We start from the raw sequence: 27,193 nt of genomic DNA on the forward strand, positions 1-27,193 counted from the left end.
ATGTAATTGTTTTTCGCATTTCTTTTTCTGTGATTTCAAGTTTCATGGCACTGTGGTCTGAGAAGATGCTACAAATAATTCCTACACTCTTAAATTTGTTGAGGTTTGTTTTGTGCCCTGGTATGTGGTCAGTCCTAGAGGATGTTCCATGTGCACTTGGAAAGAATGTGAATTCTGGTTTTTTGGATGTAATGTCCTGGAAACATCAATTAACTCTAACTGTTCTATTGTATCATTATATGTTCTATTGTCTCTCTAGAAGAGATCATAGGCAAAACAGTCTCTGATATAAATCGTACCAATGTTTTCTAAGGTCAGTCTTACAAGGCAATGGAAATAAATATAAATGGGACCGTGTCAAACTTAGAAGCTTTTGCACAGCAAAGGAAACCATAAACAAAACGAAAAGACAACCTACAGAATGGCAGAAAATATTTCTAAACGATGCTATGGACAAGGGCATAAATTCCAAAATACACAAACAGTTCAAAAACAACCAAATCGAAAAATGGGCATAAGACCAAAATACACATTTCTCCCAGTAACATACAGATGGCCAAGAAGTACATGGTAAGATGCTCAACAGTGCCTATTATTAGAGAAATGCAAATCAAAACTACAATGAGGTACCACCTCACACAGGTCAGAATGGCCATCATTAAAACTCTATAAAATAACAAATGTTGGAGAGGATGTGGAGGAAAGGGAACCCTCCTACACCACTGGTGGGAATGTAAGTAAGTTGGTACGGCTGCTATGGAAAACAGTATGGAGGGTCCTCAGAAAACTAAAAATAGAATTACGATATGAGCCAGCAATCCCACTCCTGGGCATATATCCAGACAAAACTAATCCAAAAAGATACATGTACCCCTATGTTCATAGCAGCACTATTCACAATAGCCAGGACATGGAAACAGTCTTAATGTCCATCAACTGATGAATGGATAAAGAAGATGTGGTACATATATACAATGGAATACTACTCAGCCATATAACAGAACAATGGTATTTGCAGCAACAAGAGATTATCATACTAAGTGAAGAAAGTCAGAAAGACAAATACCACATGATGTCACTTATATGTGGAGTCTAAAATATGACACAAATGAACCTATGTACGAGACAGAAACAGACTCACACTCATAGAGAACAGACTTGTTTCCAAGGGGGAAGAGGAGGGTGGGGGAGGGATGGAGTGGGAGGTTGGGGTGAGCAGATGTAAGCTATCATATATGGAATGGATAAACAACAAGGTCCTACTGTATAGCACAGAGAAGTATATATTCAGTATCCTATGATAAACCATAATGGAAAATAATATACAAAAACGAATGTATATATATGTACAGCCGAATCACTTTGCTGTATAGCAGAAATTAACACAACATTGTAAATAAGCTATTATCCTTCAATTAAAAAAAAGAAAAAACATAAATACAATTCACCCTATCACTGGTCTAAAAACAAAACAGAAAACATCTTAGTTTAAGAGGCAATCAGCAAACTTCAATACCCGTTCATGATAAAAACTCTCAGAACCAGAAATAAAAGGGAATTTCCTCAACACAAGTGGGCTAGGATTGGCAAATTTTTTCTGTAAAAAGATAATTAATATTTTAGGATTTCTGGGACTTTCATCCAGACTGTCTCTGTCACAACTCTTCAACTCTGTGGTTTTAAGTGCAAAAGCAGCCACAGACAATGGGTAAACAAATGGTGGGGCTATGTTCCAATAAAACTTTATTTACAAAACAGGTGGCCAACGAGATTTGGCCCTCCCAGTTTCTCACACCTATTAAACTCCCAAAAAAGCTAGCAAACATCACACTTAGGGTGAAAGACTGAATTTCTCCAGCTAATATCACTCACTGTAGACAAGGCCAAGAGTTAAAAACTCTATGGGGGGTCCATACTTACGGAGATTCCCACATTTTTGTGAGTTTTTACCTCCAGGAGCCCTACCAGAACTTCTCAGGGTGACTATGTACTTCTAGCAGGGGAAGGGAAAAGCAGACATTTGAAAATACTGATCTTCTCAACAAGACCTGCACTCAAGTGATTTTGGCAGAGCCTAATTGAAGTGGGTTTCACCAGGGCCTAACCAATATGGAGGCAGGGAAATACCCAACTCCAGCCCCCTCTAACCTTCCTGTCCTACCTAAGAAGTGAAAAAAGACTGAGAAGCACTGGTGAAGTTCACAGATGAGGTACATGCTCACTTCAAGACTGCCAGCTAATCACAGGACTACAGAACACTTCTCCTACCCAACCCCCAGCCTCATCACCATATCATTAAAGACCTATTTATCAGATTTGCTTTTACCCAGTATATCACACACATTAGGCTTCTGACAGAAAATTACAAGGCATACAAAAGGGATTAAAACACAGTTTGAAGAGTCAAAGCAAGCATCAGAACAGGACTCTGATAGGCAGGGATGTTGAGACTGTGAGACTGGGAACTTAAAATCAGTACAATAAATATGATAACACCTCTAATGGAAAAAACAACGTGCAAGAACAGTTGGGTCATGTAAGCAGAGAGTTGGAAATTCTAAGAAAGAGTCAGAAAGAAATGTTAGAAATCAGAAGCAGGCATCTTATCCATTTAGCTAACCATTTTAGGTGGAATATATCTTCATGTTTTCAGCCCAATCACCCAACATATTTTCTTTCCAGGATCTAATGATATCACAGTTACCTTGTTTCACTGACTCTTATTACATGAAAGACAATAAAGTATTTTAAAAGCACAATTTTGTTATTCAGATGTGCCCACTAGTGACAACTGTAACAAACACTTTCTCATCAAAGGCCAAAGCCCTAGAGGCAGGAATCCCTGGTATTAATTGTGTACCTGTGTCCTGTTAAGTCTGTGACAGCACATAGGCTTTATTATTTTCATAATAAATCCTAGAATTCTATCAAAAGCTGGTGTAGGTACTTATCTTTATAATCTGGTGGGAAATTGGAACCCATCAAGCTGCCCGAGGTAAAAGAGACATTTCCAACAGAAAGAACGGGAGTGAAAGCCGAAAAAGGGTGTAACGCTCCAACCCTTTGGTTGAGAACAGTCTTTTCTCATTGTTGCTACTTTGGTAAGTTAATATAAAAGGTATGATTCCCTTCAGACTTAATTTATACTTTCTACCAAGGTCAAGCCACTAGTGCATATTATAATAGTGTTCTTTGGCACAGCAAGTGTAATTACTTAGAGATATATTGAATTTAGATTACCAAGTCAAGCCAGCAAGATGGGAGACCCTCAGGGGAAATACTATCTCTGGATTTCCTAAATACCCACAGTTCCTTTAATTTTCATGATCACTAAGGTACAACTGGGAAGCCCTTGCTTGTTGACTGGGGTTGGGGGTGTGGGTGTGGATGGGAGGCACTGAGTTTACCTGGGCGTACTGTTCCAAAACTGTGGCTGCGTCGCCGTGCTTCCTCTGCTCAGCTAGCTTTCCTGCAGAGACAGTAAGCATCTGAGCACGGTCGGCTTACTAAGAACGGTATTCCCAAAACTCAAGTTGAAACGGTTTCAGGTGGTACTATTTAAATCAAAATGGTCCCCTACAAATTGGAGATTGAGCTCTACAGAGTATACATTCAAAGTGAACTGCTTTAAAATAGCATTTTCAAAAGTGTTCCCCAAGACTGCTCGAAGGATCATAAAAGGCAGGACCAAGAAACCATTCTCAGGTCAAGTACGTTTGTGAAGCACTGGGTAAGATAGAGTTAAGCGTTCTTTTGCTGAAATGCTTCATTAATATGTCTTTATTGTGTATCAAACTATATACTTTGTGAATTTCTATGAGAGAGAGAGGCAGGAATACCATGGGGTCCTATCTTAAATGGCAGTTACAATCAAAATTTAGCATGGATGTGAAAATCACATATAGTCAAAATCAGTCATGAAAAATGCTTACAAAGGCACACGTGTGGGAAACTGACCTAGCATCTCGCACTAATCCATTTCTCCTCTAATAGGAAGAGGCTGCTGTTTCTTTGGCTGAGCACTAGAAGGGGGTAGTTGGCTTATGTCAGGGGTCTTGCAGTATCTTCAGATCTGAGACTCATTCTCAGCCCAGTTGAGATAATTACACTATGAGAGGCACACAGAACCCAGAGTTAACTAAGGGGCTGGCAGAGTCACGTCTCCCATTTCATGCTAACTCCAGGGCATATTATCACGGACAAAACCGGGAATAGTCACCTGCACTGTTTAAATAGCTATCTTTTCTTTCCTTTGGTGACTTGTGTAAACTGGCTAAGTTAAATGTACACATGAAGTGACTCCACCTTGTAACATTTCTCAAAAATCTTTGAGCACTGTCTTCTCCACCTTTTTCTGCTAAGCATCTGGGAGAACTAGGTGCACTCCATTATAAGGCATGACACACAGCAAGCTAAAAGTTGAAAAGGATGTAAGAGAAGATAACAGACACCAAGAACAGAACTAGAAAATTTAAACTACAAATAACAGCCCTCTCCGCCATGTGAGAACACAGCAAGGCAGTCATCTAAACGCAGCAAGAGAGCTTTTATCAGAAACCAACCCCGATGCCCGTTGGTTTGGGACTTGCAGCTTCCACAACTGATCCCTTCCAGGAGGCCACAGTACAGCAGATCATATTGTCTCCTTGGGTTTCTCTTGCCTGTGACAGTTTCTCAGGCTTTCCTTGTTTTTCAAGACTTTGACAGTTTGGAGGAGGACTGGTCAGCCATGTGGATGAAAGGCTCTTGGTGCTGCAGCCAGGAGTCAGTGCTGTGCCTCTGAGGTGGGAGAGCCAACTTCAGGACACTGGTCCACAAGAGACCTCCCAGCTCCACATAATATCAAACGGAGAAAATCTCCCAGAGATCTCCATCTCAACACCAAGATCCAGCTTCACTCAACGACCAGCAAGCTACAGTGCTGGACACCTATGCCAAACAACTAGCAAGACCGGAACACAACCCCACCCGTTAGCAGAGAGGCTGCCTAAAATCATAATAAGTCCACAGACACCCCAAAACACACCACCAGACATGGACCTACCTACCAGAAAGACAAGATCCAGCCTCACCCACCAGAACACAGGCACTAGTCCCCTACACCGGGAAGCCTACACAACCCACTGAACCAAATTTAGCCACTGGGGACAGACACCAAAACAACAGGAACTACGAACCTGCAGCCTGTAAAACGGAGACCCCAAACACAGTAAGATAAGCAAAATGAGAAGACAGAAAAAACAGAGCAGATGAAGGAGCAAGATAAAAATCCACCAGATGTAACAAATGAAGAGGAAATAGGCAGTCTACCTGGAAAAGAATTCAGAATAATGATAGTAAAGATGATCCAAAATCTTGGAAATAGACAAAATGCAAGAAGCATTTAACAAGGACCTAGAAGAACTAAAGATGAAACAAGTAATGGTGAACAACACAATAAATGAAATTAAAAATACTCTATATGGGATCAATAACAGAATAACTAAGGCAGAAGAATGGATAAGTGACCTGGAAAAATAGTGGAAATAACTACTGCAGAGCAGAATAAAGAAAAAAGAATGAAAAGAACTGAGGACAGTCTCAGAGACCTCTGGGACAACATTAAACGCACCAACATTCGAATTATAGGGGTTCCAGAAGAAGAAGAGAAAAAGAAAGGGACTGAGAAAATAATTGAAGAGATTATAGTTGAAAACCTCCCTAATATGAGAAAGGAAATAGTTAATCAAGTCCAGGAAGCACAGAGAGTCCCATACAGGAAAATCCAAGAAGAAACACGCCAAGACACATATTAATCAAACTGTCAAAATTTAAATACAAAGAAAACATACTAAAAGCAGCAAGGGAAAAGCAACAAATAACACACAAGGGAATCCCCATAAAGTTAAGAGCTGATCTTTCAGCAGAAACTCTGAAGCCAGAAGGGACTGGCAGGACATATTTAAAGTGATGAAGGTGAAAAACCTGCAACCAAGATTGCTCCACCCAGCAAGGATCTCATTCAGATTTGATGGAGAAATTAAAACCTTTACAGACAAGCAAAAGCTGAGAGAGTTCAGCACCACCACACCAGCTTTACAACAAATGCTAAAGGAACTTGTCTAGGCAAGAAACACAAGAGAAGGAAAAGACCTACAATAACAAACCCAAAACAATTAAGAAAATGGGAATAGGAACATACATATCGATAATTACCTTAAATGTTAATGAACTAAATGCTCCCACCAAAAGACACAGATTGGCTGAATGGATAGTAAAACAAGACCCATATATATGCTGTCTATGAGAGACCCACTTCAGACCTAGAGACACATACAGACTGAAAGTAAGGAGAGGAAAAAGATATTCCATGCAAATGAAAACCAAAAGAAAGCTGGAGTAGCAATTCTCATATCAGACAAAATAGACTTTAAAATAAAGACTATTAGGAGAGACAAAGAAGGACACTGCATAATGATCAAGGGACTGATCTAAGAAGAAGATGTAACAATTGTAAATATTTATGCACCCAACATAGGAGCACCTCAATACATAAGGCAAATACTAACAGCCATAAAAGGGGAAATCGACAGTAACACATTCATAGTAGGGGACTTTAACACCCCACTTTCACCAATGGACAGATCATCCAAAATGAAAATAAATAAGGAAACACAAGCTTTAAATGATACATTAAACAAGATGGGCTTAATTGATATTTATAGGACATTCCATCCCAAAACAACAGAATACACATTTTTCTCAAGTGCTCATGGAACATTCTCCAGGATAGATCATATCTTGGGTCACAAATCAAGCCTTAGTAAATTTAAGAAAATTGAAATTGTATCAAATATCTTTTCCTACCACAACACTATGAGACTAGATATCAATTACAGGAAAGGATCTGTAAAAAATACAAACACATGGGGGCTAAACAATACACTACTTAATAACGAAGTGATCACTGAAGAAATCAAAGAGGAAATCAAAAAATACCTACAAACAAATGACAATGGAGACAGGATGACCCAAAACCTATGGGATGGAGCAAAAGCAGTTCTGAGAGGGAAGTTTATAGCAATACAATCCTACCTTAAAAAACAGGAAACATCTCGAATAAACAACCTAACTTTGCACCTAAAGCAATTACAGAAAGAAGAACAAAAAAAAACCCAAAGTTAGCAGAAGGAAAGACATCATAAAAATCAGATGAGGGGGCTTCCCTGGTGGCACAGTGGTTGAGAGTCCGCCTGCCGATGCAGGGGATATGGGTTCGTGCCCCGGTCCGGGAGGATCCCACATGCTGCGGAGCAGCTGGGCCCGTGAGCCATGGCAGCTGAGCTTGCGCGTGCGGAGCCTGTGCTCCGCAATGGGAGAGGCCACAACAGTGAGAGGCCCGCGTACAGCAAAAAAAAAAAAAAAAGAATCAGATGAGAAATAAATAAAAAAGAAATGAAGGAAATGAGAGCAAAGATCAACAAAACTAAAACCTGGTTGTTTGAGAAGATAAACAAAATTGATAAAACATTAGCCAGACTCATCAACAAAAAAAGGGAGAAGACTCAATCCAATAGAATTAGAAGTGAAAAAGAAGAAGTAACAACTGACAATGCAGAATACAAAAGATCATGAGAGATTACTACAAGGAACTCTATGCCAATAAAATGGACAACCTGGAAGAAATGGACAAATTCTTAGAAATGCACAACCTGCCAAGACGGAATCAGGAAGAAATAGAAAATATGAACAGACCCATCACAAGCACTGAAATTGAAACTGTGATTAAAAATCTTCCAACAAACAAAAGCCCAGGACCAGATGGCTTCACAGGCAAATTCTATCAAACACTTAGAGAACAGCTAACACCTATCCTTCTCAAACTATTCCAAAATATAGCAGAGGGAGGAACACTCCCAAACTCATTCTACGATGCCACCATCACCCTGATACCAAAACCAGACAAAGATGTCATAAAGAAAGAAAACGACAGGCCAATATCGCTGATGAACATACATGCAAAAATCCTCAACAAAATACTAGCCAACAGAATGCAACAGCACATTAAAAGGATCATACACCATGATCAAGTGGGGTTTATTCCAGGAATGCAAGGATTCTTCAATATATGCAAATCAATCAACGTGATACACCATATTAACAAATTGAAGGAGAAAAAACATATGATCATCTCAATAGATGCAGAGAAAGCTTTTGACAAAATTCAACACTCATTTATGATAAAAACCCTGCAGAAAGTAGGCATAGAGGGAACTTTCCTCAACATAATAAAGGCCATATATGACAAACCCACAGCCAACATTGTCCTCAATGGTGAAAAACTGAAAGCATTTCCACTAAGATCAGGAACAAGACAAGGTTGCCCACTCTCGCCACTCTTATTCAACATAGTTCTGGAAGTTTTAGCCACAGCAATCAGAGAAAAGGAAATAAAAGGAATCCAAATCAGAAAAGAAGACGTAAAGCTGTCACTGTTTGCAGATGACATGACACTCTACATAGAGAATCCTAAAGATGCTACCAGAAAACTACTAGAGCTAATCAATGAATTTGGTAAAGTAGCAGGATACAAAATTAATGCACAGAAATCTCTGGCATTCCTACACACTAATGATGAAAAACCTGAAAGTGAAATTAAGAAGACACTCCCATTTACCACTGCAAAAAAATAAAATAAAATATCTAGGAATAAACCTACCTAAGGAGACAAAAGATCTGTATGCAGAAAATTATAAGACACTGATGAAAGAAATTAAAGAGGATACAAATAGATGGAGAGATATACCATGTTCTTTGATTGGAAGAATCAACATTGTGAAAATGACTCTACTCCCTAGAGCAATCTAGATATTCAATGCAATCCCTATCAAACTACCACTGGCATTTTTCACAGAACTAGAACAAAAAGTTTCACAATTTGTATGCAAACACAAAAGACCCCAAATAGCCAAAGCAATCTTGAGAACGAAAAATGGAGCTGGAAGAATCAGGCTCCCTGACTTCAGACTATACTACAAAGCTACAGTAATCAAGACAGTATGGTACTGGCACAAAAACAGAAAGATAGATGAATGGAACAGGATAGAAAGCCCAGAGATAAACCCACGCACATATGGTCACCTTATCTTGATAAAGGAGTCAAGAATATACAGTTGAGAAAAGACAGCCTCTTCAGTAAGTTGTGCTGGGAAAACTGGACAGCTACATGTAAAAGAATGAAATTAGAACACTTCCTAACACCATACACAAAAATAAAATCACTGTGGATTAAAGACCTAAATGTAAGGCCAGACAGTATCAAACTCTTAGAAGAAAACATAGGCAGAACACTCTATGACATAAATCACAGCAAGATCCTTTTTGACCCACCTCCTAGAGAAATGGAAATAAAAACAAAAATAAACAAATGGGACCTAATGAAACTTAAAAGCTTTTGCACAGCAAAGGAAACCATAAACATGACCAAAAGACAACCCTCAGAATGGGAGAAAATATTTGCAAATGAAGCAACTGACAAAGGATTAACCTCCAAGATTTACAGGCAGCTCACGCAGCTCAATAACAAAAAAACAAACAACCCAATCCAAAAATGGGCAGAAGACCTAAATAGACATTTCTCCAAAGATGATATACAGACTGCCAACAAACACATGAAAGAATGCTCAACATCATTAATCATTAGAGAAATGCAAATCAAAACTACAATGAGATATCATTTCACACCGGTCATAATGGCCATCATCAAAAAGTCTAGAAACAATAAATGCTGGAGAGGGTGTGGAGAAAAGTGAACTCTTGCACTGTTGATGGGAATGTAGGTTGATACAGCCACTATAGAGAACAGTATGGAGGTTCCTTAAAAAACTACAAATAGAACTACCATACGACCCAGCAATCCCACTACTGTGCATATACCCTGAGAAAACCATAATTCAAAAAGAGTCATGTACCAAAATGTTCATTGCAGCTCTATTTACAATAGCCAGGACATGGAATCAACCTAAGTGTCCATCAACAGATGAATGGATAAAGAAGATGTGGCACATATATACAATGGAATATTACTCAGCCATAATAAGAAACGAAATTGAGATATTTGTAGTGAGGTGGTTGGACCTAGAGTCTGTCATACAGACTGAAGTAAGTCAGAAAGAGAAAAACACATACCGTATGCTAACACATATATATGGAATTTAAGAAAAAAAAGGTCATGAAGAACCTAGGGGTAAGACAGGAATAAAGACACAGGCCTACTAGACAATGGACTTGAGGATATGGGGAGGGGGAAGGGTAAGCTGTGACAAAGTGAGAGAGTGGCATGGACATATATCCACTACCAAACGTAAAACAGATAGCTAGTGGGAAGCAGCTGCATAGCACAGGAAGTCAGCTTGGTGCTTTGTGACCACCTAGAGGGGTGGGAGAGGGAGGGTGGGAGGGTGGTAGACGCAAGAGGGAAGAGATATGGGAATGTGTGTATGTGTATAGCTGAATCACTGTGTTATGGAGCAGAAACTAACACACCATTGTAAAGCAATTATACTCCAATAAAGATGTTAAAAAAATATTCTTAGAAAGGTATAACCTTCCAAGACTGAACCAGGAAGGAATAGAAAATATGAACAGACCAATCACAAGGAATGAAATTGAAGCTGTGATTAAAAATCTTCCAACAAACAAAAGTCCAGGACCAGGTGGCTTCACAGGTGAATTCTATCAAACATTTAGAGAAGAGCTAACACCCATCCTTCACAAACTCTTCCAAAATATTGCAGAGGAAGGAACACTCCCAAACTCATTCTATGAGGCCACCATCACCCTGATACCGAAACCAGACAAAGGTACTACAAAAAAAGAAAATTACAGACCAATGTCATTGATGAATATAGATGCAAAAATCCTCAACAAAATACTAGGAAACAGAATCCAACAACACATTAAAAGGATCATACACCATGATCAAGTGAGATTTATCCCAGGGATGCAAGAATTCTTCAGTATATGCAAATCAATCAACGTGATACACCATATTAACAAATTAAGAATAAAAACCATATGATCATTTCAATAGATGCAGAAAAAGCTTCTGACAAAATTCAACACCCTTTTATGATATTAACTCTCCAGAAAGTGGGCATAGAGGGAACCTACCTCAACATAATACAGGTCATATACGAGAAACCCACAGCAAACATCATTCTCAATCGTGAAAAACTGAAAGCATTTCCTCTAAGAGCAGGAAAAGACAAGGATGTCCACTCTCACCACTATTATTCAACATGGTTTTGGAAGTCCTCTCCATGGCAATCAGAGAAAAAAAAAGAAAGAAAAGGAATACAAACTGGAAAAGAAGAAGTAAAACTGTCACTGTTTGCAGATGCCGTGATACTATACATAGAGAATCCTAAAGATGCCACTAGAAAACTGCTAGAGCTAATCAATGAATTTGGTAAAGTAGCAGGATATGAAATTAATGCACAGAAATGTCTTGCATTCCCATACACTAATGATAAAAAATCTGAAAGTGAAATTAAGGAAACACTCCCATTTACCATTGCAACAAAAAGAGTAAAATGCCTAGGAATAAACCTACCTAGGGAGACAAAAGACCTGTATGCAGAAAACTATAAATCACTGATGAAAGAAATTAAAGATGATACCAACAGATGGAGAGATATACCATGTTCTTGGATTGGAAAAATCAATATTGTGAAAATGACTGTACTACCCAAAGCAATCTACAGATTAAATGCAATCCCTATCAAATTACCAATGGCATTTTTTACGGAACTAGAACAAAGTACCTTAAAATTTGTATGGAGACACAAAAGACCCCAAATAGCCAAAGCATTCTTGAGGTAAAAAAACGGAGCTGGAGGAATCAGACTCCCTGACTTCAGACTATACTATAAAGCTACAGTAATCAAGACATTATGGTACTGGCACAAAAACAGAAACATAGATCAACAGAACAGTATAGAAAGCCCAGAGATAAACCCACGTACATATGGTCACCTTATTTTTGATAAAGAAGGCAAGAATATGCAATGGAGAAAAGACAGCCTCTTCAATGAGTGGTGCTGGGAAAACTGGACAGCTACATGTAAAAGAATGAAATTAGAACACTCCCTAACACCATACACAAAAATAAACTCAAAATGGATTAGAGACCTAAATGTAAGACCATAGGAAAGACCAAAGGAAACCATAAGCAAGATGAAAAGACAACCCTCAGAATGGGAGAAAATATTTGCAAACAAATCAGCAAAGGATTAATCTCCAAAATATATAAACAGGTCATGCAACTCAATATTAAAAAAACAAACAATCCAATCCAAAAAAGGGCAGAAGACCTAAATAGACATTTCTCCAAAGAAGATATACAGATGGCCAAGAAGCACATGAAAAGCTGCTCAACATCACTAATTATTAGAGAAATGCAAATCAAAACTCAATGAGGTGTCACCTCACACCAGTTAGAATGGGCATCATCAGAAAATCTACAAACAACAAATGCTGGAGCGGGTGTGGAGAAAAGGGAACCCTCTTGCACTCTTGGTGGGAATGTAAATTGATACAGCCACTATGGAGAACAGTATGGAGGTTCCTTAAAAAACTAAAAATAGTATTACCATATGATCCAGCAACCCCACTACTGGGCATATACCCAGAGAAAACCATAATTCAAAAAGACACAAAAACCATAATTCAAAAAGACACTTCCCTGGTGGCACAGTGGTTGAGTCCGCCTGCCGATGCAGGGGACGCAGGTTTGTGCCCCAGTCCAGGAAGATCCCACATGCCACGGAGCAGCTAGGCCTGTAAGCCATGGCCGCTGAGCCTGTGCGTCCGGAGCCTGTGCTCCACAACAGGAGAGGGCACAACAGTGAGAGGCCCGCGTACCGGAAAAAACGTAAATAAACCGTATACCGCAAAAAAAAAAAAAAAAGACACATGTACCCCAATGTTCATTGCAGCACTATTTACAATAGCCAGGTCATGGAAGCAACCTAAATGCCCATCAACAGATGAATGGATAAAGAAGATGTGGTACATATATACAATGGAATATTACTCAGCCATAAAAAGGATTGAAATTGCGTCATTTGTTGAGATGTGGATGCATCTAGAGACTGTCATACAGAGTGAAGTTAAGTCAGAAAGAGAAAACCAAATATTGCATATTAACGCATATATGTGGAACCTAAAAAAATGGTACAGATGCACCGGTATGCAGGGCAGAAATTGAGACACAGATGTAGAGAACAAATGTATGGACACCAAGGGGGGAAAGCGGCGGGGGGTGAGGGGGTGAGGGGCTGATGAATTGGGCGATTGGGATTGACATGTATACACTGATGTGTATAAAACTGATGAGTAATAAGAACTTGCTGTATAAAAAAATTTTTAAAGTTTTTAAAAAAAGAAATAAATGGGAAAGATCAGCACTATTCAGGATGATCATGAGTTTGGGCTGGAGGAGGGGCAGGATGGAAACTGCCATGGTATTCCCGAGGAGGATCCAGAGACAACGCCTAGGTTTCTTGCCTGGGCAAGTTCTTCAGAAGAGGAACAGGTCAGGGCCTTTCTCCCAGATAAGAAGTTCAAGATGAGGCTAATTAGTTTGAAGATAAACCTTGAAACCAAGGACAGTGTCAGGGACTCAGGAGCCTCATCCTTCTCCAACTACAGCACAAAGCAAAATCAGGAGAGCCTCATTTCACATGCTACACACCTTGTACTGCTGCGAGTTTGGTGGATATAACTTCAGAGCTTCGTTACACAAGTTTTTATCTTTTATTAAGTTTAAGCATTCTGGGAAGTACTCCGGTCCTACAGGAATAAGATTCATACACACACAAGCTTGAGACTTGGGAAGCATAATGGATTTCATTTCTACCAATGGTCCCTACATAAAATCAACAAGGGACCTTTTTAAGACCCGCATAATTAGAGTATCCGGAGAACGGGAATGCAGGAGTGTGAGCTTTAATGAGCACCACTGCAGATTCTGAGGTATGAGAAGCACCAGTTGCAATCAGAGTTCTACTTAAAAGGAATTTTACACCACCCCTGATGAATGACCATCCAGCCCAGTGTTTGCTCAGCCTCCTTAGTAAGAATCACCTGGGGAGCTTATTAACCATACACACGCCTGAGTCCCGTCCCAGCCCAGCTGAACCAGATCCTCCAAGGAAGCCAGAAGCTGAATGCTTAACAAGCACCCCAGGTGACTCTTCCTTGTCCCCGTCTCAGCACTTAGGAAAGAGTCATAACTGCTGAAGCGTGAGGCTCCAGTACTGGTCAGGGATGGGGTGAAGCACAACACCCGGCATCATGCTCCTTCGACTCCGTATCACTGCCAATCAAAACTGTGTCAGGGCACTGCCAGTAGGCATGGCCACCAGACAAGCTGGGTTTCCTTCAGGTGTCTGCAAACACCAGGAGAAGAGTGAATTATCAACCAATTTTGATTTTAAGACACTGAAGTGAATTTCGAGGATAATCACTCTTGACTCAGAAGCATCTGCTCTATCTTCTTAGCTATGGAGCTCCTCCCGTTCATTCAAAGACATTTGCTTTACCCTCAGCTTTTCAAAACATGATAAAAATAAGGTGCGCATACGTAATTGTTAACATTTTCAGGTGTGGAAATTTAAATCCGTCTGTCTAAATTAACATTTGATTGCAATTTATACCCTCCCTAGTTCCAAAGAATATTTGAAGCAGAAATAAACAGAAATAAACATACCTCTCACTTTCCGCTGCTCCTGAGCTCTCGCGACGCGCACTGGGTCTCCGGGCCGCAGGGCCGCTCGAGCCCTTTGGGTAGGGGCTGAAGCCGGGCGGACGGGCGACCAGCCCGACAACGATCCGGGAGCGAGGTAAGTAGGAAATGCTCCTAGCGGCGCAGGAGTGACGTCACGAGCCGGACGGGGCGTGGCGTGTTCTTCGCCCAGCAAAGTACAGTGAGAAGCTGCGCTCGCGACCGCCCCCTGGCCATACGTCCTACTGCGCAGCCTATTGTATCTGAGCCCCGCTTTGACGTCAGGCCCCAGAGCTCGGTAATAGGAGCCGGTGGGCGGAGCCTGCAGGGACTGGGGAGACTCGGGCGTTCACGTGACACGTACCCCGGGCCACCGCTGGAAAGACACCTTCCACCCAGGGGAGCGGGAGGAAGCGTCCAGGCCCCAGAGGGCGCGGTTTGCAGCACCCGAGGTCGCCATGGCTACCGAGCCCGAGACCCCTGTGGCCGCCTCAGCTAAGGAGCCCGCGGTGCCCTCGCTTGTGGATCGTTACTTCACTCGCTGGTACAAAGCGGGTAAGTGGAGAATGATGTCAGTCTCTTCTGGGCCCAATTTGTCCGACAGTATAGGGACTATGATGAGAGATCATAAGCCACGCGCACCTTCCCCAGCGCTTCCTCCCCACGTCAGAAGGAACTGGATCTCTCTGTTCCTCTGTAGGCCAAGGGAATGGCATTTGCAAGGACGTGGAAAACAGCAGGGTGCATTCTGGGTAGGGCGAGCGCAATGCGAGTTCACGCGGGTGGGTCGCTTGCGGGAAGATGATAGACTAAGGTGAGATCCCCGAGGGAGGCAGGAGCTGGATTGCAATCTCCTTGAGTGCCTAAAGGGATTTGAGGGGCTCAGCCCTCCAAGAGCCGATACATAAAATGATTTAAATGGTAGCGGTCTAAACTAAGGTAGAGGCATAGGGATGGAGAGAAGAGGGTGGGTTAGAATAGAGGCATTTAGAAAGCAGAATCTACAGTTTTACTTAAAGGAAGTCGCTGGTATTACACATTTGCCACTTAGAAGTAGGTATCCTGTTGTACAGCTTTGTGTACCCAGCAAATATCAGTGATGAGAGCATCGTCGGGGACCCTCCTCTAACCCAACTTGCTCCCATTCATTTAGGGATAATAGGTGTACTCATCTTTTACAATACTGAAATATTTTACAATAGCATACGTTTTATTAGCCAGACTTAGTGTAACCAACTGTCCGGTTAACCCTGGACTGAGGTGTTTTTGGGAATCCATTACTTTCAACGCTAACATCAGGACAGTCCTGGACGAACCAGAATGAATTAAGTCTCTCTAAAATTGACCAACAAAGCATGCTACTAAATTAAATAAAGAATACATTACTAATGACTTTTGTTCTAATAGAAATGATTGTACTCAGGTGGAGCGAAGAGTTAATCATCATTTTAACATTGAATGAATGATTCCATCTGGACCAGATGTCTTTAAATACTTTATGGTCAGCCTTTAGGTATATCTTTTTGAGTAATGAAGGGATACCAGTGATGTATGTGTCCAGCCTTCATAATTAACTACCTCTATGAACCAAAGAAAGTACTACACAGTGGTAGTAAATATTGACTCAGCAGCCATCAGACTCATTCATTTTTTCTAGATGTCAAAGGAAAACCCTGTGAAGACCACTGTATACTCCAACACTGTAACTGGTAAGCAAATTGGGAATTTTAAGTTATGAAAGAAATTTTTTTCTGTCATTGTAGCCTGGTATGGTCTTGTATTGAATAAATATTCATTAAATGATTATCTTCCACTGTATTGAGATGGTATTATTTATAGTAGGAGTTTGGTTGACAAGAATGAGTCTTTCAGTGCCTAAGCTAAACAAATAAACTTGCCTACCCAAATATCCAAATGGAGGACCACACCCTCAGTCGGCTACTACCTCAAGAAACCAGCCTGTGCCTAACCACTGAAGTGGCCAAGCCCGTGGAGAGGGCTAGGGTAGAAGCACAGATGGTATCCTGTCCATACCGGCATGCCTTACTTTTCTCTCTTCCTCCTCCGTGCTGTCTAAACACCTGTGGTACGCTTCCCTTTTGGGAAAGGAAATTCAGTCCCATTTTCCCCATTTTTATTACTGCATTCTTCTCTTCAGTTAAGCTCCAATAGTAGCCAGAGGACAATGGGGGGAAATGATAGGCTGACTAAACAAATGTCAGCTCAGCTCTTCTTGTGTCAGTAGGAATACTGTGTCATAGGAGGAAGAATCATACCAAGCAATAATACAGGATCAATTTTTGCTCCTCGTAGAATATGTGTCATCACACTGGCAGGATCCCATCCAGTTCTTCAAAGTGGAAAAGCAATTAAAGGCATTTCCTATCAAATCAGTACCAACTGTAGCAGACTTCAGAACAAAGTCTCTGGGAAATTTAAGCGGGTATGTTCCTGTATTTCTCTACCTAAATCCTCTATTGTCTTAATAATGGTAAAGCCAGCCAGTCTTAGAACCCAGTAATGTATGCTCAGCATACTTCCCTGGCAGTTAGAGATGATTTTAAGAATACTTAAGCTCTAAAGAAATTCTCAGGCCAAAAAAATGAGGTATTTCAGAAGGTATATTATCTGTCATATTAGCTTCTGGGCCACCATCCCTGTCATCCCCAGGATGAAGGATGGAGAAGGTGGGCCTTTGAAAGAACAACACTAATACCAATAAAACAAGATATTTTGTCCCTTCCTGTTTTGTTAAGCCAGTATTTCGAATTCTATAAAATACAGATGATCAATACTTCTTTATCATATATTTTCACATGTGAACTTAAAAGTAAAATAAAGTCCTGAGGTAGTGAAAAAAAATCAATCTGGGAAAATATACAGTATTTGCTTCGTATCATTTCCCATTCCTAACTCATTGCCAATTTAATACACATCTAGCTACACCCTCTACCTCCACATAGTGTTTAGTTATAGAAAATGTTACCTGTGCCCTCTACAATTCTAGGCAAATGGACATTTTACTGTTAAAGGAGGGTATCACACCAAGGACAACTCAATACCATACTAAACTATCCTAACAAACCCCCTGGAAAGGAAAGTTTCAGTGGATGATTTAGGTCCTTCATTTACTGAGTTCATACTAAGAGTTTCTGCTAATTACCCCACTGTTCTGGAAGACCCTTGTTTATACTCCCCTTTGTAGGCCTGAAGGCCCCTAATAACCTGTTATAATTACTGATTTTTCCTCACTCAGGAAGCAAGTGGACTTTAAAAAGCATGGACCACTCTTAAAAGTCTACAAATTACAAGTAAAACAGTTAGTGCTTGTGATGTTCCTGTGATCAATCTCTGTCCAAAATAGTAACACTGTTGTTACTACTGAGGAACAGAGAGGGACCTGCATGTGGAACCCACTGTAGATAAGCTTTGATCGCATCTCAGCACTGCCCATCATTTATTCTCCCAAGGGAGGTGACCAAGAGGGGTTAAAACACTTCTTTCTGAAACAGAGCCAGTGGTAGACAAACCATCTGGGACAAATCCCCAGCCCCTCCTCCCAAAAGTGGGGAGTCACACTGACTAGTCTTTTGAAACGAAGTACCCACAGGCAGAGGAGTGAAGCTCATGCAGTAACACCTGAATGCTGTCTAATAAAGTTGTGAGTGGGAAAGAGGCCATAAAGAACAGCATCTTGACCTCAGATGTTCACTGCAGTAAAAATTCCTGGGAAAAAAGAGCAACACATGAGACATGCTTCCATCCATTTCCCATGAGCCTCCTTGTACTGGGTTGGCCAAAAATTTCGCTCCGGTTTTTCATGTTAGGGAAAATCCTGAACGAACTTTGTGGCCGACTCGATAGATATTTGTCAGAACCTCCCCAGATATATCCATACAGTGGAGTACATGAACGTATAACCATGCCACAACATTCAAACAGACAAATGTAGTATTTGCTAGCGGGTTATAAGATAATGGGTAAGTTACTCTTATCTGCTACTTAAAACTTTTCTGTTTTCCAGATTTTCCTCAAATTGCATTTTTTTTAATTAGAAAAATATCCCTTCTCCAGAAAGTCTCAGTGATTGACCTAATAAAGAAGTTCCTTTCTCTATTAAGTTCTGATATAAAAATAAGGGAGGAATCTTAATGAAACTAACTTTATACAATATTGTGATCATTCTCTATAGTGTTGAATTTTATATTATGCTTATTGATGAGATTTTCCTACTCTTTTGAAGTCTTTACACTTGGCTATGTGCAGCTTTCTCATGCACAGTTAAATATAAAGTATAATAAGTTAAGATAAAATATATTCTTAATATGTACTAAAGTACCTATTATCACATTTGTCTTAGTCTGCTTTTTCCCCTAGAGCCTAGGATGGTGCCTCGACCATAGAGGCATTTAGTATATAAATATTTGAATAAATGAATGGTTTTTCTGTACTTAAGTCATTTTTATTTAAAACACTAATTCCAGGAATATATCCTATTGTAACTCTGAGGGCTGCCCACAAAGAAAAGTGAAAATGTACATCAATTAATTTTTTCTTCCCTTTTATTATCGGGGGCACAGTTTCTAACAGAACTTGCACCTCTGTGTAAGATTTACTGCTCTGATGGAGAAGAATACACCATATCTAGGTGAGTTACTTTTTAACCACAATTTTGGAGAAACAAAGAAGATAATATTTTTCTTCAAAGCAATATTTTCTTTAAATAGCTGTGTTAGAGGACGGTTGATGGAAGTGAATGAAAACATTCTCCATAAGCCATCTATTCTTCAAGAGAAGGTAAAAGGGTCTGGGGAAGTAAGATCCCATCCACACACTTTTTACCTGATGTTTTACCATTTGACAGTATTAAATATTCTATTTCCCTTCTAGCCATCCAGCGAAGGCTACATTGCAGTTGTGTTGCCCAAGTTTGAAGAAAGTAAAAGCATAACAGAAGGGTTACTGACACAAAAACAGTATGAAGAAGTCGTGGTGAAACGCATCAGTGCGACAACAGCGACCTCATGAGGATTAAGATTGAGTGAAAACAACAGGGCATTCTTATCCTTACCTGGCCTACCAGTCAGTGCACTAAGGAAGAACCAGAGATGCTGAAGCACCCTTCACTCCGGGCCATCCGCAGGGAGGCCTGATCTTAAAACCTGACCTAGGTTTCCTTCTTTGTCTTGCATAACAAGCCTTGATTCCATTTTGTCTTCAACCGCCCAGATCTGCCTGCCCATGAACTCACTCTGTTCTTTTGCTTTTCTCTTTCTAACAACTGGCAAGCAACAGACGTTTTGTTTTTCTGATTAAAAGCCAACAAACAAAGCACGTTGAAGAAAATTTGAAAAAGACAGAAAACACAGCAAAATAAAAAAAAAATTACCCATCATCCTGTAACCCATTAGTAAATACTAGGTTTTGATGTGATTCTGGTTGAGTATTATGTCATGGTTATTGTTTTTGCCTCAATTTTCCATCACTTTGAAGTTGAAAAACAACAACTGGCCTTTCTTACCCAATCTGCTTCAGTGTGACACGACCGAAACGTCTGGTCCCACCCCTTCTGCCCCAACTCCCCCGCTCAGGTTGCTGGGAAGAGGCAGGGTGTAGAGTGTACCTTCTCTATGTCTATGGGTTGGGCTTCAACTCTGAACAATGTAGCACTGTAACACTGGTTTCTTAATGAGGGACACATGAAGAGGCTTTGAAAGGGGCTTTGCTAACATGGAAGTATCAATATTATAATGCTGTATGAAGTAACATGTGCATTTGTGGTCTCTCAGTCTCGCACTCTAGTTACAGAGTAACCAGCGAGGAAGTTCCCGAGAGGTTCCTGGAATTTGAAGACACACATGCTTTTGAACAGAACAAAAGCTTTCACATCATTTAAAGAATAAACGAAAAACTATGAATTTATGGTTTAAAATTGTATACTTGTTTACATTGAATTTCAAATAAAAGGACTTTTAAAACTGTTATTTTTCCTTAAGGGCTGCAACACATACATACATATAACTATATGGTTTTAAATAAAACGATTATCATTAACATGTAAATTCTTTTGGTTCTCTATCATCTTATGCTGTTGAAGTGATGTTATCCCTTTCTACCACCACTTGCATTTAAATAAGAGAATTCTCATTTCAGGTATGTAAACTCTTTTGTAAATAAATTTTTTAAAATTATTTTTGACTCACAAGGAAACTGCTTTTAACCCTAACTCTCCCCTAAGTATACCCAATGGACATGATACAGGTAGTAATTATAGAAACATCTACCTTGATGGTGCTATGAGCTGAAAGTGTAAGCACAAACCAGCAAATCCCCATTTCAGGTAGCACAAATGGTTCCCAAAGGTGTCATAAAACAAAGATACTAAAGATAGTAAAAGAATTATATATCTATTTTACATATAACATTACCTCACATCATTTTCCCTATATTTCCATTGTAATTTAAAAGAGTATTTTGGTTTCAGGGCATAAAAATCATGTTTGATGATTTTTATAAAGGTCATAACCAAGCTGAGTGCATCCCATTTTCTCTCCAAGGCCTACAGTAAATTCAAGTTTCCTTCAATAAAATAGTGACTAGCTAACTGGTGGTTCTTCAGGATCTTGTGAACATTGACTGTGATGGCTGACCCAGATACCGATCATCAGACGAGCCTACAGAACTACTGCCATTTGGCCACTGACATGTCCCGTTAGATTTCAAAATAAATTTCAAAGCATCGGGATACAAGCACAAAAAACAAAGTTAACTATACTACACCATAAAGACAGAACTTATAACCAGAACCTTCTATCAAAACCCACCCCACAAAAACAAAAGCTTTAAACCATAAAACTAACACTAAAGTTGTTTATTTGTTTTATAATGAACATTCCAAAGAGACATATATAAAATGTATGCTTACTCAATTTATTTTAAAAATCTCAGTTCAATTATTCTCTGTCTTCTACCTTCTGTTCCATCAGTCACTACTCAGAAGTACAAAAACTACTTTTTAAGCCCGTAAGATAGGCTTAGGATTCCAGCTAATATTCAGGGCAGACAGGCCAGCTATGCTAGAAGGAGAACTAAAACCATCTCCTAGTGAGTTCCTCCAGGATTCCGTGGAGTAAGGCTCCATGACCCTGCTTTTGGGTGGGGGAGGGACATGCATCACAACAGATTTCCTGTGCTCCGTGAAACCCTTACTAGAGAACACATGTGTGCTCCTGGCATGGATGATCTGTGACAGAGGGGACAGCAGAGGCCCAGTCATACTCAGTGGACGGAGGGATTGAAGAAGAGTCCACAGGTTTAAGGACAACCCTGCATCACCCAGACTACTTGTCTCTTCTGCTGCAAATTGGTATAGTAGATGATAAGCTTAAATTTAAAAAAATAGGAAGTTAGGGTAAAATATGCCAAAATGATCATATATTCAAAGTAGTTTCTTTGGATTAAACTGTCATTAAGACAGTAGGCATATTTGGTTTGACTTAAACATTATTCATGGCAACGTCCTATTCTAAAATCACACTGCAATTAGAAATATAGCAACTACCATGGCATTTATTAGTTGTCAGAAAGCTTCACAATTGGTTTCATGATCAGAAAATAAAGCAAGATTTCAGTTTGTTTTCTTTACAAAATTGTTCAGTTTCTGAAATATAAAGGATCATTTGCTTTCTAAAAATGTCAGCTTTGCCACATGGTGTTCCAGAGATCTGACCTCAAAAGCTTCTCAAGTTTTACCATCCACAGAATCTTTATTTGTAACTGAGACTCATCTGTTGTTTTCCATTTGAATCTGGAAAGAATTAAGAAAATTAGTTTCTGCTTTACTTTACTCTTAAAATAATTGCAAAATTAAATAGTATCTATTTTCTTTTGCACTTTCCTTTAGACTAATTTTTTAAATGTGAGTTTAAGATACACAAATTATCTTACCTTCTTAAGCAGTTTATAGCAAAGTGAGAGAAGTTGGACCAAAGTAGCCATTATGCATCTTGTCTTTGTAATACTCTTATCAACCTATAGTGACAGAAAGCAAGCAAATCAAATTCTTATAAGGAGGCCTTCAAAAGACTTTAGCATTTAGTTTGAAAATGGTAACCATTTCTTCATTGTAGAAATCTAAGGGATCTCAAAGGGTATACAGATTAAGACATCTGAGCTGACTTGATGACCTGAGGTCCCAGAACACAGAAGCAGGGATTGTTGCCCAAGTCTCATGCCAATTTCATGGAACTCCAGGAAGAATGGATGGAAAATCAACCTGTTCTATTTCAGACGGTTTAGGGGCTTCTCAAAGGGCACCAAATAGTGGCAGTGAACCCCTTTCTTTGCAACTCCTTGCACTCTTTTTTTCACTCAAACTCCCTAAAACAAACAACAGAATCCCTTCACTCTGAGGTGTCTGTGCCCTAGTTAGTCAGGTGATGATGTTGGGATTTAAGGGTAGCTGCTCTGTGCTATGGTATTAATCACGTCCAAAAAGCTAATTTACTTGGTGAACCTACTACTTCCTGGGGTCAGTTATAACTGCAGATGATAAATGGTTCTTGCAGTCAAGGCAGGAAAAATGGAAATACATGGTTCTTCTGTGGGTATTAACACTTTATTTGAAGAAAAAGGGGCTGGAAGCTAACCTAATAAAAAAAAGAAGTGTCAAAGTTTCTCAAGCGCTTTCCTGAATGTCCCACCCTCCCTTTTACCTTTAGAAACACTTGATTCTGCAAAGGTGTCTTAGTTACTGCCTGGAGCTGGTGGCACAGAGGAACAAGCTTGTTTATTTCCAGGAGAAGCAGAAGCTTATCATCATCTTTCAGCTGAAATGTAAATAAGGAAGTTATAACACCTCCAATGAAATTCCATCTTTTAAACCTTAAATACCTTTATACCTTAATAATATCCCCTCAAAGTGGGTATTTATGACATCACCACCAGCACCAGGCAAGGATACGTGCATTACCTGTTTTGAGAAAGCTTGCACACTTGAAGCAAGCTTCAGACCCTCTTCAGCAAAAACCTGGTAGAAAGGAAAAACATCACTACGTTAGGCGTATGTCATCTAGACAGTTGGTAAGAAATACACTCATGGATAATTTTCATACAGAAGTTAAAAAATAAAACCTAAACATAAAAGGTCTGTCATGGAACTTCTATGTTTTTTGTTGTATCCAGGAAAACACAAGAGTTTAACAGTATTCAGAAGCAGATTTCCCAGACCTGATGCAGAATCAGTCCCTGCAGTGGCTCCCCTACACCGGGACACCTCCAATTACTGTGCAGGATCACACAGACATTTGATACTTAGCCATAAAAATTATGCCTGGGCTTTTAGATGGATCCGAAGCTCATCTCATAATATCCCCAATTATAAGAGGGTGTTGAATCTTGGAACATGGGGTCAAAAGGGTTAGATGAGGTCAAAAGCGTTAGAACATTCCTGCTTCCAGCTCAGCAAGATAGAATTTGTCACCTATACACATTCTTCAACTAGCCATTTGAGGGGATTATGTTTTCCCTATTGACCATACATTGTACAATTTAGTGAGGAGAAGATGATGATGGGAAAGAATACTGAAAAATACTTTAGAATATTCGGGATGATTATTTTTTAGTAGTACACAGAATCTTTTAGAGTGAGAGACACCAGGGAAGTGAAGAGTGAGCTTCAGGTGGCAGCAGGAAGAATGAAAAGAACAGGGCAAATTTGAGAGTGATTTGTGAAGAAAAATAACAGATCTTGGTAAGAAATTAGATAAAGCATATGAAGATGCAGAACAGGGAGGCAAATAATTTCAGGGTTAACTTTAACTCTCTTTCCAACAGCCTTGCTATCATTGGATAAACTGATCTCAAGGTCAAATAGTCCTTCGCATCCTTCCCTATCCTTTAAAAGGGAAACCAGTGCGTTTTAAACATACCTTCTAACCAAACGGAATGACTCACTTACCCACATGTTCCTCATCGTTCCACATGCCCACTTCCTCTGTACACATCTTCTCTTCCCGTCTAGCCTGCAAATCCCTTGGGGGCAAGATCCCTGTCTCACAGAGCACCATGGTTTTAAAACCACCTTAAAGCTGATGACTCCCAAATCTCTCTGTCCATTCTTGACCTAACCTGACCCCACTCCTGTTCATCCTACTTCAGCAAAATAAAATGCTTGATTTTCTCCCTCTAAATTCCGTGTTGTCCCTCTGTTCTCTCACCTAGTAAATGGTGTTACCATTTACCCTGTTGGTCAAGCCAAAAACCTTTTAAAACAGAAGCCAGGTCATGCCATTGCTCCTCAAAACCCTCAATGGGCTTTCCATAATTCTTGGGGAAAAAAAAAAAAATCAAGGTTCTTCCCATGGCTCAGAGATGTCATTTGCTACCACCTTCCTTCTGACTCACTACATTCCACCCACGCTTGTCTCCCTGTTGTTCTTCAGACACCTCCAGCCTACCCCTACACCTCACGGCCTTTGCACTTGTTCTGCCTGCCTGAAATATTCGACCCCAAGATATCCATCTAGCTCACTCTCTCAACATTCTACTCAGATGCTACCTCCTTAAAGAGGTCTTTCCTGACCACCCCCCTTCTATCACCTCTCTTCTTATCCTACAGGATTTTATCTCTCAGTACTTATATATGGGCATTATATATTTAACTTTTCATTGTCTATCTGCTCCCACTTGAATGTAAGCTCCATGGGGTAGGGACTTTCTTTTGTTCACTCTTCTCCAAAACTCTTATCCCCAGGGTTTGACACACAGTACAAACTCAATGAACATGTGATGAACATTTTATGCAGACAATCAGCAGATGCTGGTTTAATGAAAAGCTAACACAGGAAGAAGGTGATCAGTGGACCTTTTACAGTGAAATACTCTCTATGGTGTGATGTGGCTTGGAATGGATACGGGTCAAACTGAACAAAATGAATCCAGAATTTCTCCCAACTTTTTAAACAGGGAAATAGCTCACTTAGAGTCAACTTTACAGAAAATTCCAAATGAAGTATTTTCTATAATTCTGCTGACTCTGTTGACAATCATCCTCTCAAGCTGAAATCCCTTCCCTGAAGAGGCTCAGGTGAAAGCACATGGGAATGCCAAAGGAAAATACGTAAAGTTGATAAAGTGATAGAATTTTCAGATTTCAAATGCAAGAATGCCCTCGGTTCTAGAGAGGCAAACAGACTAACATGCGCGTCAGGGAATTAAGAAAGGACTCTGTGATCCACTTATCAATCTAAGCCTCCAGGTAAGCGAGGAGAATTAGAGCTGGGCCTATGTGGAGTTTCATGAGACACACAGGGCAGAAGGGTGAGTGTCAGTATATGTGTCTCTCCCTGAATGCCCTAAATCATCAGGAATATGGAAGAAGAAAAGGAAACTAACATGTACTGAGAAGCTATAATGGTCTCAGCCCCATGACAGATGCTTTCTTATGTGTTATCTCATTTAATCAATATCATTCATCCAATTCAATAAAGAAGAAGCCAAAATGCTTTCCTCACATTTAGGACAGTATAAGATACGCATCTGCTGATAGGATATTTTCACCTACTTGGGAAAACCTGAAACTTAATATTGCATCTAGTGACTATCAAAGCCCATTCTACTTTACCCCTATAATATTTGTTTTTTTCCACTAAGATAACCAAAACAGCTCCAGAAAATGCTACTGCAGTCCTCTACTTTTCTACCACTCTCTATAGTACACATGTGCTGTGTACGTAGGTAAACATACAAACATGATGCAGTAAATCATTAAGAAAACTAGCTATCACGAACTTTTAGCCCAGAATTAAAGTATCAGCATAGGGGAACTCCCTGGCGGTCCAGTGGTTAGCACTCGGCACTGTCACTGCCAGGGCCCTGGGTTTGATTCCTGGTCAGGGAACTAATAAGATCCCTCGAGCTGCATGGCACAGCCAAACTAATAATAATAGTAATAAAAATAAAGTATTAGCATAAAATGGAAATAAAACATACCTCTAGTTGATGAATTAAATCCTGGGAAGTTTTTATTGGCCCCTCTCCCCTGAAATAAAGTGAATTATTAAGGAGGTAAGAAAAAGTTACTGCCTGGAAATTGATTTTATATTAAAGTTTTAGAGCATTTTGTATATTAACAGATCCCAAATTTTGAAGAATAATATTGAATAGACTAATAATATTGTAACTATTCTTAAAGCAGCTTTAACATTTAACTATTACCTCTTAAGGCACTTTTTAAAAAATTGGTAAACATTATATATGTTAATTTTATAATGTAAAGAAACTTAAAACTGAGAAGTTACATTTAAGTTTTATTTTTCTTTTTTAACCTTCTTCATTTTGCTTCATAAGTTAAAGATATGAGAGCTGATAATGTGCCTTAACTAAAAGACCTTTGTTCCATAATGGAAAAAAGGTCAGACCAAAATC

The 27,193-nt window shown here is 39.7% G+C and overlaps 2 protein-coding genes and 1 long non-coding RNA gene across 5 annotated transcripts in view; 1 reads left to right on the forward strand and 2 right to left on the reverse strand.

Moving 5' to 3' along the window:
* The window catches only part of LOC109551955 (uncharacterized), a 28,773-nt gene extending 13,892 nt beyond the window's left edge, over positions 1-14,881 (reverse strand). Inside the window, exons 1-3 of one of the 3 annotated variants that reach the window (XR_012332624.1) lie at positions 14,753-14,881; positions 13,736-13,833; positions 3,408-3,469 (exon numbers count right to left, since the gene is read on the reverse strand). This is a non-coding gene — a long non-coding RNA (uncharacterized lncRNA). Of the gene's footprint in view, positions 1-3,407; positions 3,470-13,735 lie in introns of all 3 variants that reach the window. The other 2 variants (XR_012332625.1, XR_004527061.2) reach the window with 2 other exon arrangements.
* A 192-nt stretch (positions 14,882-15,073) lies between these two features.
* Positions 15,074-20,958, forward strand: LOC109551938 (protein Abitram-like). The gene is given in 6 exon segments (XM_073806359.1): positions 15,074-15,322; positions 16,425-16,476; positions 17,081-17,210; positions 19,348-19,415; positions 19,495-19,564; positions 19,658-20,958. Coding segments are annotated over 6 exon segments (555 nt in total). The 5' UTR covers positions 15,074-15,225; the 3' UTR covers positions 19,796-20,958.
* A 1,358-nt stretch (positions 20,959-22,316) lies between these two features.
* Positions 22,317-27,193, reverse strand: part of CTNNAL1 (catenin alpha like 1) — a 58,194-nt gene continuing 53,317 nt past the window's right edge. Inside the window, exons 15-19 of the mRNA XM_033858377.2 lie at positions 26,759-26,807; positions 23,739-23,795; positions 23,482-23,595; positions 22,715-22,798; positions 22,317-22,574 (exon numbers count right to left, since the gene is read on the reverse strand). Of these exons, the coding sequence (XP_033714268.1) occupies positions 22,551-22,574; positions 22,715-22,798; positions 23,482-23,595; positions 23,739-23,795; positions 26,759-26,807 (328 nt within the window). The 3' untranslated portion in view covers positions 22,317-22,550. The remainder of the gene's footprint in view (positions 22,575-22,714; positions 22,799-23,481; positions 23,596-23,738; positions 23,796-26,758; positions 26,808-27,193) is intronic.

Source organism: Tursiops truncatus, chromosome 6 (assembly GCF_011762595.2).
Source record: "Tursiops truncatus isolate mTurTru1 chromosome 6, mTurTru1.mat.Y, whole genome shotgun sequence".
NCBI lineage: Eukaryota > Metazoa > Chordata > Mammalia > Artiodactyla > Delphinidae > Tursiops > Tursiops truncatus.